The sequence below is a fragment of the Erigeron canadensis genome, chromosome 2 (genome assembly GCF_010389155.1).
Source record: "Erigeron canadensis isolate Cc75 chromosome 2, C_canadensis_v1, whole genome shotgun sequence".
Lineage (NCBI taxonomy): Eukaryota > Viridiplantae > Streptophyta > Magnoliopsida > Asterales > Asteraceae > Erigeron > Erigeron canadensis.
Window position 1 is genome coordinate 8546620 of NC_057762.1, and position 15069 is coordinate 8561688.

General features: G+C 32.0%; 1 protein-coding gene across 1 annotated transcript; it reads left to right on the forward strand.

The window, feature by feature from the left end:
- The first annotated feature begins 950 nt into the window (after positions 1-950).
- Positions 951-2161, forward strand: LOC122589931. The gene has a single exon (XM_043762264.1). It carries the CDS (start codon positions 975-977, stop codon positions 1836-1838), a length of 864 nt encoding a protein of 287 aa, XP_043618199.1. The 5' UTR covers positions 951-974; the 3' UTR covers positions 1839-2161.
- The last annotated feature ends 12908 nt before the right edge of the window (positions 2162-15069 follow it).

Here is a 15069-nt window from a genome sequence, read left to right on the forward strand (position 1 = left end):
AAGTGACTAATGTCTATGGCTAAAAGATGTAGGAAATTTTGCCGTTCAAAAAAAAAAAAATGTAGGAACTAGGAAATGAAAAAAGATACATGGTAAAAGGGTATTTTGAGTAAAAACTGAAATAGTTGAAGTAAGGATGTTAATTTGATATTAACTCAACAAATACTTATTCAATTTTCCTTTTAAGCTACAATAGTTTTATAAGACAATACAAAGAACGTCGATCAAAGCTTTTATCAAACATACACAAGTCGGTCTTATTAACATGAGCTTACTTTTATTAACGTATTAATAATGTAATTAATAAGTTTGTATCTGAGAGTTTTTCGAGATTGATAATCAGTAGAGTAATGGTCCAATATTGACTTCATTCAATGTAGTGGTCACGAGTTTTTACTTTTAATCATGTTAGATGTCGTTAGTGGTTACAAAACTTTATGTGGGCTCGCAAAATGAATTTTGTTGGGATCAGCCTGCCAAAGCAAATGAGTTTGTTAAGTAATCCTTCTAACTTGTAAGCCTAAAACTTTTTTTAAATTAGCACGATGATATGTGAAAAATCAAAATATAAGATTAAGAAAGAAATTAAATAAAATCTACTTGTCACACTCAGATTAATGATTAATTTAAGAGAACTAATATTTTCGTTAAAGATATATAATGAAAATGGGAAGAAATAGGACTGAGTACATTAGTACAATAGTTATATAATATTCAACCATGCAAAGATAATGGAAGGAAAAGGCAAACCATTCATCATATACTTACTTTACAAAACGCAACCGTTGGACAACGGAATTTAAACCACAAAAGCACCCGGCAACCAAATTCAAATATTCAACCAACAACAACTAACAAAAGTAAAAGTTATCTTTACCTTTTTGAATCTCTTTTAATTTTCCACTATAAACCTAAACCTTCATACCATCAATAACTTTCATTTTCCCATTTGCACAAACTTATATTCCTCCAAAATGGGTTGTTGCATTAGCAAATGCCAACCAAATCCAACACCAAAATTACCTCATTCCAACAATATTATTCCTAGTGTTCAAGACAAGCTTGTGATCATCTCTCAATCTCCACCTTCTACACCACCATCTCCTCCACGAAAACGAAAAACCATTCAATCTCCGCCGTCATCCATAACCTCGGCTTCATTGACATGTTCGACACAAACCAATACTTGTTGCTCTTCTACATTGTCGTCGGCGTCTTCCACTTCTTCATCCGTGGCATTGTTTTCAAAGGTAGCAGACCGTTCGTTTTCAAATGACTTTTTACATTCTTGTGCTATGGAAAATCCTCAAATAGTCGGTTTGGATCATCATGTCAAGAAAAGCGGAGAAGTGAAGAAGTTAAGCCCCGGAACGACACAAAAACGTCCACGGGCTAGCTCTCCAACTATCACCCGACAAAAAAGCTTTAGAGTTGAAAAGGAAAAACCGCTAAATACTAGTATTGTAAATGGGAGAAATTTCACAATGAGATCACCTTCTCCTAGTAGAAGGTTCAACACATATAATAATACAAGTAGCTATCAAAGACAACAACCAATGTTAGTGTCAAGAAACACATATAATGAGAGTAACCGTATAGTAAAAGCAAATTCGCGGCCAGCTAGTCCATACCGTAATGTGATTAATAACAAAGAATATTCAAGGCCTGTCTACATGAAGAACAACAACAAAGATAGATTTGGGTATGAAGTTGGCTCAAAAGTAGAAGGTGTTGGAGTTGGACAAGTGTTGTCAAAAGTGGATTATTCTGAGGCTGTTCCTATGGAGGAGGATCTTGATAATCCTCACATAGCTTTGGATTGCTTCATTTTTCTGTAAAGTGATATCCAATATCATTTTTCACGGGTTATATATATGATCCACTACCGTTTACGATGATATAAAGGGATCGAGGTGAGATCGACATAGGTAGAAAGACTGTTTCGAAAAAGGATTTCCAGCATACAAGAGTAAGAATCAAATTTTTAATCTATATATGTCGTCCGAGGCAAAGAATTTTCCACTTTATCCATGGCTCCATGCCTTGATTGTTTTGTGAAAAAAATAATATAGGAAACATTATTTTGATGTTCATAGGCAGATATTTTTATTCATATTCTTATTAGTTTTTTTTTTTTTCATGGTTGTTGAATTTTGGGAATGAGAGTTGGATTTCTAGTTATTGTCCTGGTAAGTAGTAACAGCAGTTGTTCTAAAAATTCCTAAATTTTCTTCGGATTAATTAATATAACTTTGTTATAATATGAAGATGGAAAGAGAAAAGAGAGGTTCATCTAATTAATGAGGATTACAATATGCCTTATATTTATAGGCAATATATAGAACATTCTAGAGATTTACAAGAGCTATAATATGGTAGGTGAATATCCACCATAATATAAAATCATAATACTCCCCTTGTATATTCACATTTTATTATACGCAAATATGATGTTTGCTGCCTCATTAAAAACCTTATCATGAAAAACCCAGTGGGATAAAAACTCAGTGAAGGGAAAAAGAGTGCAGCGCGTATAATACTCCCCCTCATTTGAATACTCGTCTTTAAAATATCAAATGTCGATCTTGTATACAAATGACTCAATAATCTGCAAAAGTTGTCCGATCAGGTTTGATGAAGATTGATTGTGTCACCATCTTGTTGATCATATGTCGAGATTAACTATCTCGTTGTTTGAGCTTCATCTATAAACATAACATTATCTTCAAGTGATACTATTAAATATATCTTGTCAATATTATGAACACATTCTTCTTGGGCATTTAAGTAAATATATTCAACCATCTTTGACATTGAAATCTTTCGATATCATGTACCGAAATATGTCGTGACTTTCTTCCAATACTAGTGTGTAGATTCGAAGCCTTGTATTGATTAGTACTACATGAGTACATAATAAGATACATCAAAATCTCATTTGCGGCTCAATACCGATAAAAGCTTAATGAGTAAGCTTTGTCAATATTGAATCTCTTTCACCTTTAGTCAATATAGTTTCATAAGTGGACAAAAGTCTCATTCGGTAAATGCTCGATTTTCGAGATAACACAACACTAAGTTGTATTATATCAATCTTTTCATGAGATTCAGTAATATGAATTTGGATCATCCATTATTTAACAATCTATAAATCTACCCCTTGGATGTCCAGTTTGCAAAATTATTCCTCGTTAAAACATAATGATGTCAATATGTAATTGATGATATTGCAATACACATATCTTGTTTTTCCATATAATGACAATAATCTCATAACCAATATTGTTGATAAGAATCATTCACATATATGTTGACCATGAAAAATATGATACATGCTCCAAGCATTTTATATCCATGTGAAACTTTAAGCCACTTGCAGGCTCTAATGATAGCAAGGAGATACAAATAACTATTTGTATATCATGGTATTCAAATATACCAATAATATGATCAACCATGGGAGAAATATATCTAGGTATTTGCGAAAATCTATCGTAGCATCATTTGCGCCATATACCTCAATATATCAATTTCTCATTTCACTTTAGCACAAAGACCGATTTATATAAAGTATGCTACACATTCTTATGCATGGATTTCATGTCCATAATTTCGTGCATGATAAGAGGCTTTAAATATTCGTGCATGATAAGAGGCTTTAATAGCATATATGCTCTTAAGAATTTCGCACGCATAGTATTGAGCTTCATATAGCACATATAATTGTTGTCGACATCCATCTTATTTCGATTCGATTCCATACTTGACATGATTTATAATTGTAAGAGATCTCTTCATTATTCAAATATCATCGTTTCTTCATGAACCATCATGTCTATTGCATTTTGCATTGTATAGTTCATATACAACTATGATACTAAACTGTATCAATTACTCTTATATGTTGTTCCTTTTTTATCAAATTCTATTAGCTATCGAAGTAGCTTTTTAGGAACCAATAATATGTCAATAGTATGACAATCTTGAATACATATATAAATATCTTTGTAGTCAAATAACGACATATTGTATATAGTCATTTTTCTTTAGTTACTAATTTGGTTACTCACTGTGACAACTCGTGTTCATAATAGAAACACTATGATTAGTAAACTCTCATGTTCATTTGATCATATAGAAGTCGATCATTGCTAGTGTAATCTCGTGTTCTTAAAAGAAGCACCTTGATATTTGAATTTCCATGACCATGACACATGTAATTGCATTCACTTTAGTGAATGAATACCACACCATTAAACGGCTTTAGAAAATTTTTATCATATTGCTACTTCATGATCATCCATGTGAAGTTGTACTAACTTATATTTGACGAATTTCAACTTCGTGTGCAACTAATTGTAGCAAGTATTTAGGAGAATCACATGTTTATAATTATCATGGAATACTTATGACCATTGTCACGAATTTTGATGTGCTCTCATATTGAGCTCTTTATAACGGATCTTCGTGATTATATCACACCAATTTGGTGATCCTATTCTTCAAGAAAATTGAAGTATTTCAAAAACTTGAAGTTTTGATATGCTAATTCATCATAGTATTTTATATCAATTTTTCGACATAATCACATGGATATTCATAATTAAACCAAACTTTGATCCAACAAAAGTTGTTAATGGTCCACGAATGCACTGCTTGTGTTTTAATTAACTAACTTGTAAAGTAAATACGAAATAACAAGAATAGAGATGAGAAGTAAAGAACTTTGTTTAGTTATGTGTATATCAAACTAAACGATGAAAACATGGATGGTTGTTTTACAATAACAATAAACAATAAACAGAAAATATATGTTAAGAATTTGAACACACAAAAACTTAACAAATTTACTTAGAGAGAATGAAGTAAAAACAGTGGAACACACCAACCGTCTAGGTGGCTAGGTCAAGTGATTCCTTTTATAGGCAGATAAGGAATCACATGACTACTCTGGTAGATGTTGACACATGAAGGTTGTCAACTATCTATTGGTGGATCATTCAGATCTGCAGAAGCCTCTTTCCTTCATCTTGTTTGTTTCCAAAAATGGTATGAAAGAGAAACTTCACTGCAACGAAGTAGTACAAGGTCACATGTCTTCATCTTGATCTTTTCAACACGTGTCCTTGGGACCATTCTTCTAATCTTCAAATTCCCGCTCATATTTGACTAACAAATACTGGACGGTGAGTCATTGAACATATCCTTTAGACTTTGAAGATCGAATATGCTTGCAGATAAGTGAGCTCGCTGAATGAGCCACTCGCTGAGTTCCTCAGCGAATCCCTGATCCAACAGTTGTACATTGTTGCACAATAATTTATTGTAATGATTCCCAACGAAGAATCATTAAGAACTTTTGAACTACATGATGTAGTTAAATCAATAACTTATTGTTATTTTTCATTGCATATAAGCAAAAAGATCATCAAAGAACTTCATGTTCTTTATTGTTTATGAACTACAAGTAGTAGTAATCAATGGAATATCCATATTATTCTCTACGGAGAATTTTGAACCAACTTCATGTAAAATAAACATAACTCTAGTTATGATATTGCTTTCAAGTATTTAACATAATTGCATGGTATTCGATAACCATGTTGCGTAATAAACTGATGTTATTAGCAAATCATACGATTTTTGATCCAACAAAATCAAAAATAATTTTAGTCCATTGGACATGTAGTTATGATTCTCAACAAAGAATCATTAAGAACATTTGATTTGTAATAGTTGTCAACTCACCATTGAGATTTCTCATAATTACAACGGGTATTGCACTGCTAAATATTCAATTGTTCCCATGATTCCAACAACTTTTTCATCGTTGCTTTTGAAATCCTCATGGATCGAGGTGATGTCCGAGAAAAATCATTGATTTTGCTTGCTCTTGCAAAGTGGTCTTATCATCAGCTTTAATTGTGTCTCCAAGATTATTTGGAGATTGATGGATTCGATATAATTATTTCCAACTTTGCAAGATTTTTTTTTGTAACTACAAATCAAGAGAATATGTAGTCACTTGTAGCTCTTGCATAATAAACCTTAGTTTATTAGTCTCATATTGAATTCAATTGTCATTGTAAATAACTGTTATTATTTACTTTTATGAGTTACAATTATTTATGCTTTGAATAATATCAAAGAGTAGCAAAGAACTACATGATCTTTAAACATAACTTTGATCATGTTATTTTTCATTCAATCCAAAAAGATGAAACTTTTAAGTTTCTTATGCATAACCGTAGTTATGATTCACTTTAGTGAATAACAAAAAATAATTGATAAGGAAACATTGAAGTTTATTATGCATAATCGTAGTTATGATTCACCTAAGTGAATATCGAAAGAACAATTAGAGGGGAAACCTTTAAGTTTCTAATGCATAACCATAGTTATGATTCACCTCAGTGAATATCGAGAACACATATGGTTCTTTTATGCATAACTCATGTTATGAAACCATGAATTGCTTCGAGCAATCTTAAAAATTAAGAAAATGGAAACCTTAAGTTTCTTATACATAACGGTAATACGTTATGATTCACTTTGATGAATATCGAAAGAACATTTAGTTCTTTAATGCATAACCGATGTTATGAAATCATGAATTGCTTCAAGCAATATTACGAAGAACTATAAGTTCTTTAAAGAACAATTTGTTCTTTTATGCATAATCGTTGTTATATAGTCGTTTATTGCTTTAAGCAATCTTTAAGAAGAACAATAAGTTCATTAAACATAACTGAGGTTATGTTATAATATCATAATTATAATAATAAATCAGAACCTTCTACGATGAAAATACTCGTAATAAATCAAAACTATATATACCAATCAGAACCTTCTACGATGAAAATACTCGTAATAGATCAGAACTATATATACTTTGTGGATCAACTTACCTTTGTTAGTTGAATGATAACAATTTTTTTTTATTACTAAAGCAATTCGATTCACTTGTGGATTGGAAACATACATTAAAAAATTATATGTTTAATAGATATTAACATGTATTATTCTCATGATTGAATATTGTTTTTGATAAATATCACCATTATGATAGAGTAAGATAACATATGTCATCAAACTAAATTTATATCTTATAAAAATAAACTTTGTTTAATAGACTATAAAAAAAAATCTGTGCGATGGAGGTTAAAAGAAAATTTGTTTATGAATTCAAGAAACCATGAGAATTGAAAAATATAGTTGACTATTCATTCGGCCGAGAGTATGTTTTTATTATTAGAGTTTTTTGCCATTGTAAAAAAAATAAAACAAGCATGAAGCCGACGAGTTGTTTTCTTGTCATCAATTAAATTTGTACTTCAAATGATAGTTATCCAAATCAAATCACTTGTCGAACTAAAGATAATCGTAATCAAGTTTAGCAACCGTTAACAGTCAATTCAGATAATTCATTCAAACATATTTATGTATAACACAAATAACAGAAGCATGAACAAAACATATAGTTTTCTTTTTAAGAATGAGAGTCACCCAAATCCAACTACTTGTCGAGATAAACAAGGCCGTAACCAAGTTCAACTACTGTTAGTAGCGAATTCGGACCATCATAATTTAAAATAAAAAAAACTTGTTTCATTCGATGATTATAACAAATATTAATAAAACATAACATTAATTTGATATCATATGATGAATACGTACAGTAAAGACAATAGTAAGGTTTGAAGAAAAAAAAAACTTGATCTTTTATAAAAACTTGTTGATATAATACTCCATATGAAAATCTTGATTGAAAAAAACAATTAAAGATTGTTGATGCAGAGTTTAGAAAAAAAAACCTTTGTTTTCAACTTTGTTTAATACGCATGTTGAAATTGCTTTGAGTGTTTATTGATGTTTCGGAAAAAGAGAAGAAAAGTTATACCTCAAGAGAAGTCGTTAGCCGAGAGTTTATTTTGTTTGGGGTTTTTAGAGAATATCGTGCTGATAACGTGTTATAATATGAAGGTAGAAGAGAAGAAGAATTGGGAGAGAAAAGAGAGGTTCATCTAATTAATGAGGATTACAATATGCCTTATATTTATAGGCAATATATAGAACTATCTAGAGATTTACAAGAGCTATATGGAAGGTGAATATCCACCATAATATAAAATCATAATAAACTTAACTATGAAAAATATATGTGTACAAGTAAATCTAGACACGCAGATAATCCATTTGACACATGATTAGAGACTCCATATTTCTCTTGTTATGACACGCTTTTAAGCATACATTTTGAATATCTATATCTATATCTATTGTAGTAAAAAATAATAACAATAAGTGAAATATAAATAAAAAGTGTAATATTATATTTGGTCATGATAGTATACTTCTTGACTTAACCATCATATGATAAACTCATTAATATGCAACAAAATCTTATCTATCTACCAATCTATCTATTAATAAACTAAAACAGGATTGCAATATTATTTAAACGATACTTGGCACGTTCCATACACGACATGTATCTATTTAATCTATATTAATATTATATTTAACTTTACTTAATTAATTTTATATATAGGTATAAATATAGATATTGATATAGATTTTTAGTATGACTCAAACTCTTATATTAAACTATTATTATTAATATTATTTATTATATAAAAAGCTATAACAATGATACGGCATGTCGACATACATATTAAGTCCAAACAAAGTTGTATTGATATGATAACTTCGAAATCTCGAATATTGAGCCGGGATATTTATTTTTCAAGGTAGCATATAGATGTTCATCTGAAGAAAAAAGAGTATAATGTTTTCTTTAACCATGTAACATGAATGTATGTTTATTATTATTGAATAACTTTAACGTAAACATGAGTTGATTATTAAAAATTTGAAAATATTGAAAATCATACTTATAGTGTTTAAAAATATATAAAATACATATTTATAAAACCGTGTATCACGCACGGGTATTGAAACTAGTATATACTAAGCAGGGTTAAGGTATTTGATGTGTGAAAATCTAGTTAAATTAAATTCCTTAAAAATACTCCGAATCGAATACTACACACAATCGGGCAGTGGACCCGTTCGTATGCAATATAGATTAAAGTAAGTAAAGGTTCGTTCCACGAAGACTACAAAGAGCTAGTGAGTTTTAAGTAGTTAAAAAGAGTTTGGTTTTTTAAAGACACCACGTCATCTTGGTTTTTATATTAAAAGTTAGTTGATTGAAAGAGTTAGAAATTCCTAAGATTTTATCGAAAATAAAATTGTTTTTAAATCAAATAGGATGAGAAGATCATCCACTTCGACTCCATGATACACATTATTTAGGTTGCATATAATTGAAGAACCTATTCAAATATGTTGATTTATAACCGAGAACTAAACAAAGACTCACCCCGTACCCGTCAAGTTCGTTACTTTATTCACTTCCCTTAATTAACTAGTTCCATTACTAAGACCGGTACCCCAAGACGTCTTTCATAACTTTCCTAGCCAACTAATTGTTTTGGTTATTTAGATAACAATTGTGTCTATTGATTGTACCCAACCATTAACCCGTTAACCCTTATTAACTATTAATTACATTCTACCGTACCCGTCATAGAAACAATTGCTTATAACCAAGCAATCAAAATAACTTCTACACAACCTAAGTTACCACTGAGATCATGCAAAAACTATCCGCAATTAAGAGTTAAATAACAAAGAATTAATAAACTAAGATTACGACACAACGTTAAATCAAATCAACTTGAATTCAAAAGATTATGCAACCATTATTCAATGTATCACTTCATCTCAATGGATGACGAATTATTTAGCTACTCATAATAAAAAACAAAGCACAAAGAGTAAATATATAGAAGAACATATTGTACCAATGTGTAGAAAACAAGTAAACGCTAAGAGAATCGATAACCGAATGCCTTGAAGCTCACGAACAACCCTTGGATCTTGATGGACGAAAAAGCTGCTGAGAATAGCCCCAAAGAACCCTAAAATCGACTAGAGGTGATTGTATATCGAATGGGAGGGTTATGGTCTTGTATTTATAGTGAAAAATCAAAAACCCTTCAGCCGACCTATTTTATGCGCCGCACAAACCATCCATGCGCCGCACAAAACCAAAGATTTCCATGTTTTAGACTTTCCTTAACCCGTTATGCGCCACACGTCCTATGTGTGCGCCACCCAGGCACAATTGCCAAATTCCCTGTCCAAAATCTCGACTTTCTGTGCGCCGCATACCACATCTATGCGCCGCACAAGCTTCTGGATTCCGCAAAACTTGTATTTTTCAACTCGTCTTCACTCGTAGTCCAAGAATCATCCTAATGCATCTTTTAACCTTCCAAATGCTATTTCTAACCCATGTACCTGTTCTAAGCCTGAAATCACTAACAATACCATCAAAGCATCGAATATACATATAATTTGCACATAATTAAGCTTAAAACGACTTAGAAACGATATGGAATTATGCATATGAATGGACATATCAAACCCCCCCATACTTAAGACTTGCTTGTCCTCAAGCAAATTCAGATTTTAAAACATCCATTCCCTTGATCTCAATTGCAAAACATGACATTAATCCAAAAAGAAGCAAAACCATAAGAATAGTTAAGCAGTTTTAATCTTAAATGGAAAATCGAAATGTTTGACAATACTTGAATGATCCATAAGCCTCGAAAACACGACTAAGCACTTTAATCAAATGAAAGAATGAACATCTCAACTAACTTTCTCCAACTAACAAACTATTGGGTTGAAATATCGTATCAATCACTCGAAGCCAAGTCGTGATGCATATATTTTAACCATAGGCTTGTAATAGAATCGTCCCTATGTCGCCATGGCGCTAGCACCATATAACGTCTATCAAAAGAGGCAATAAATGGCTGTAATGTACAATTCTGGAGGCTTACAAGGGTCATTAACATTCTGTATGGAATTTTAGGGATATAATTGGTGTTAAAAGGAAATAACACAATAATTAACAAATTTTACATATAGTCTAGTCCAACACAACCCATATCATTAGTTGCCATCTATCCAAAACCCAAAAGACGTCATCCCGAAACTACTCCCAATAGACCGATAAATACCGACACCATTGTGGTGTATCACTTTCAAACGACTCTCAACCACCATTACATACCACTTCAACTTTTCCAAACATGCCAACTTCGATTTAAGAATATAACAACTTGAGAACATTTTAGTTGGTTTAAATAAACGTACCATCTCAAACACCAATCATTTAAACGACGAAACCATTGTTGGTCTAACTAACTTACCAACTTAACTTGATTTAACAAATATGAGGGAAATACCAACTGACAGTCCAAGTTTGTTTTTCTTCTTCTTTTTTATATATTTTTTCTGTTTTTCATTCTTTTATTCTTCTTTATATTTATGAACTACTTTTACCCTGCTTAATTGGTATCCCCTTTTACAAGTTTGAAGTTCAATGTAAAATCAATACTCTTACTAATTAAACGATCAAGACTTCTTCATAATTATGCCAACATCAATCTACCCCCAATAGAGAATACACCAACCCGACACAACCAAGACAAACCCAAACCATCCAACTAGCATAGGCAACTAATGATCAACCAAGGATTTCGACTATCGGTATGGCGAGGATAAGTTACATATTTAAGTGGATTTAAACACAAACGAAAAGGCTAGGCTCAACAAGTTTTCTAGATGTATCTTGCACTAAAAATAAGTGCAAACAAGGGTTTAAACAATGGATATTCACTAACCAATGTAGTTAGCTACTAAGCACATAAACAAAACATGCACATAACAATATTTTACGAAACAAGGGGTGAACATACAAAGAACAAAGGTTTAATCCTACATTTACCTCTTTATCATCTAGCAAACTACGGGACGATCAACTAAGACAAGTTCTAGAATCAACGCTATCACCGACATACTCATATCAAAGAAGAAATAAACGGAAATGGAATAAATTAACCTCAAACTTGCACGTCATAGTTCAAAGCTCTAAAAGAGACTCTTACTTCCGGATAAATCCAAAAGCCTATGAGAGGGACAAATTTACAAGGCAACTAAACCAAAACCGTAACACCTATCAAATCTATAAATGAATCAAGATCTCACATATTTGGTGTTTTGTGATATAGTGTGCTAGTCATGTAATAAATCCATAAAGGTTTTGCTTTAACGATCATTCAAAACACATTTCACAAATTAAAATTTTACCAAAGGAATTTATAGTTCAATTACCTACTAAATATGATTAAATCTAGGTGAAGTAATTCAACTATACGGACAAACAAGCAAAAGTTAAAAATTTACCCACAATAACCCGACTTTTTCCTATTGACCTCTCCCCCCACACTTGAGTTGTACATTGATCTCAATGTACAAAAAAAAACAATGAAAACTATGGGAAATAGGAAAAAGCAAATAAATAAGATAAAGAACTTAGAAACTTCCCGGGTTTAATGTGTGCTCCAAATGCTCGGTTGATCCAAAAATAATGTAAGGAAATTGCATCTCAATCGCATTTGACTCCCCTTTTTTAACATCTCTAATAACAAACTCAACAAACACATCAAAGATACCAATATAAAAAGAAAAAGAAAACTAAAAATAAAAATAAGACTAAAATACTAAGTACGAAAAAACAGATAACTAAACTAAAAACAAAAATATTTTTGTATTTTTTTAGTTTTTCAAGTTTTTTTAGATTTTTTAATTTTTAAATTTTTTTGGATTTTTCAATATAAGGAACGAAAATAAAATAAAATAAAATTAAATAAAACACACGGGTTGCCTCCCGAGAAGCGCTCAATTTATTAACGAGTCGTTAGCTAGACTCAATCCTACAATCACCATGGTTGGGTCTTAAACGCCCCCACAATTAAAGTGTCGGGCGGTTTACGTGAATAAGGTGAATAAAACGTGAATCTTATCTTAATCATTACCCAGACCATTTCTTTCACCTTATAAAAATTCACTTTTAAGATGTCAAAATAATTTGTTTCTTTTTATAATCCATCTTAAAAAGCCAACCTTTCATATGAACATACAAAATTTTCAAACTTCTGTGATGGCACGGAATGTTCAAGTAATTCATATCAAGGCTTATAACCGTCCATTCAAAAAAATCGGGAACTAAAAGATCCGGAGCTAGTTTAAAAAATAAGAAATAATGCATGAAATTACTACTAGCCCTTAAATTAACCAATTTAATGCTTCCAAAACTATTTAAAGCATAAGAAGTTAGAAAGCTCCCTGAATAACCATGCTTGGGTTGCAAATCATCTTGACTAGTGCCATGATCTTCTTTATCTGGCTCCTTCTTTTGTGCCATGATCTTCATTATAGATGTGCTCGGCTTTGGCACTCCTACAAACAAATGAAAAGAAGGCATTTTAGTATATAATAAATCAATTAAATTTGAATGCTTACGTGATTGAGTGAGAATGGATTTCGCTTCGGCTTTCTTTGGTAGGATCATAGACTCCCCCACACTTGAAGTGTTGGGTGGTCTAAACTTGAAAAGTGAGAAACCCTCGAAAAGGACATCGGATTCTTCCCAAGTGGCGTCTCCCGTATCTCCATTATTAGCTTCAATGACGGATGGAAAATTCCTTATGGTGGATACAAGCTTGCTTCCCATGGCCGGGGTACTCACTATCTTTTCATCCCATATGATTTCAAGCTCTTCTTCCCATTCGGCTTCATCCCAAACGACTTCACTTTGTTTCTCCAATTTCACATCAACACGATCACTTCCATGCTCGTTTCTCGACTCGTGCGGTTCCTTTGTATCCTTCAAAACAAAGTTAGTAGTACTTGGAACACAAATAGAAATAGAAATCACCTCACTAGAAAGTGAAGTAAAATATTCCTCACAAACAATGTCATTAAAATCCTCAACGCTTATGGAAGGTATCTCGTGTGTCTCAAAATCATGCTCCTCATCCACGTTATCCTCATGCTCATCGCTAATGGATAATAACTCGTGTGATTCAGATGGCGGCATTTGATGATCTTCCCATGTTTCGTCTTCTTCCGGTTGAGCATATTTTTCCATATGGTTAAACATTTCATCCGGGTTCATTAAGAAGAATTCGTCACCAAGTATTTCCCTTGTTTCTTCTTCCAACCCACGACAATATACCGAAACTAATTGACGAATGGTAAGCCCGTACATGCCATACTTATTAACTAATCTTTTTATCCTTAACCAAGCTTCCTCATAAGTTTCATCAGAAAACTGCTCAAAATTTCGAAGCTCGTCTGGATATTCTTCCTCAGATTCATAAGCTTGACATGCCATTGGTGATGTTAATCCTGCAAAACAGACACTAACACAAACCCGGGAAAAGGACCAATGGAAGAAAATTTAAACTAAACAAAAATAAAACAAAAAACAAAAATAAAAATAAAACTAATCTAAGAAAGCAAGTAACTCTCTTGCACGTGAGTACAAGAAAGGATCAACTACGAAATCTCAAACTTAAGCTCTTAAACTAGTCCCCGGCAGCGGCGCCACAAACTTGATGTGTGAAAATCTAGTTAAATTAAATTCCTTAAAAATACTCCGAATCGAATACTACACACAATCGGGCAGTGGACCCGTTCGTATGCAATATAGATTAAAGTAAGTAAAGGTTCGTTCCACGGAAACTACAAAGAGCTAGCGAGTTTTAAGTAGTTAAAAAGAGTTTGGTTTTTTAAAGACACCACGTCATCTTGGTTTTTATATTAAAAGTTAGTTGATTGAAAGAGTTAGAAATTCCTAAGATTTTATCGAAAATAAAATTGTTTCTAAATCAAATAGGATGAGAAGATCATCCACTTCGACTCCATGATACACATTATTTAGGTTGCATATAATTGAAGAACCTATTCAAATATGTTGATTTATAACCGAGAACTAAACAAAGACTCACCCCGTACCCGTCAAGTTCGTTACTTTATTCACTTCCCTTAATTAACTAGTTCCATTACTAAGACCGGTACCCCAAGACGCCTTTCATAACTTTCCTAGCCAACTAATTGTTTTGGTTATTTAGATAACAATTG

Excerpts from the sequence above, each read along its gene's own strand:
- LOC122589931 (XM_043762264.1), top strand. The coding sequence starts at position 975 with ATGGGTTGTTGCATTAGCAAATGCCAACCAAATCCAACACCAAAATTA.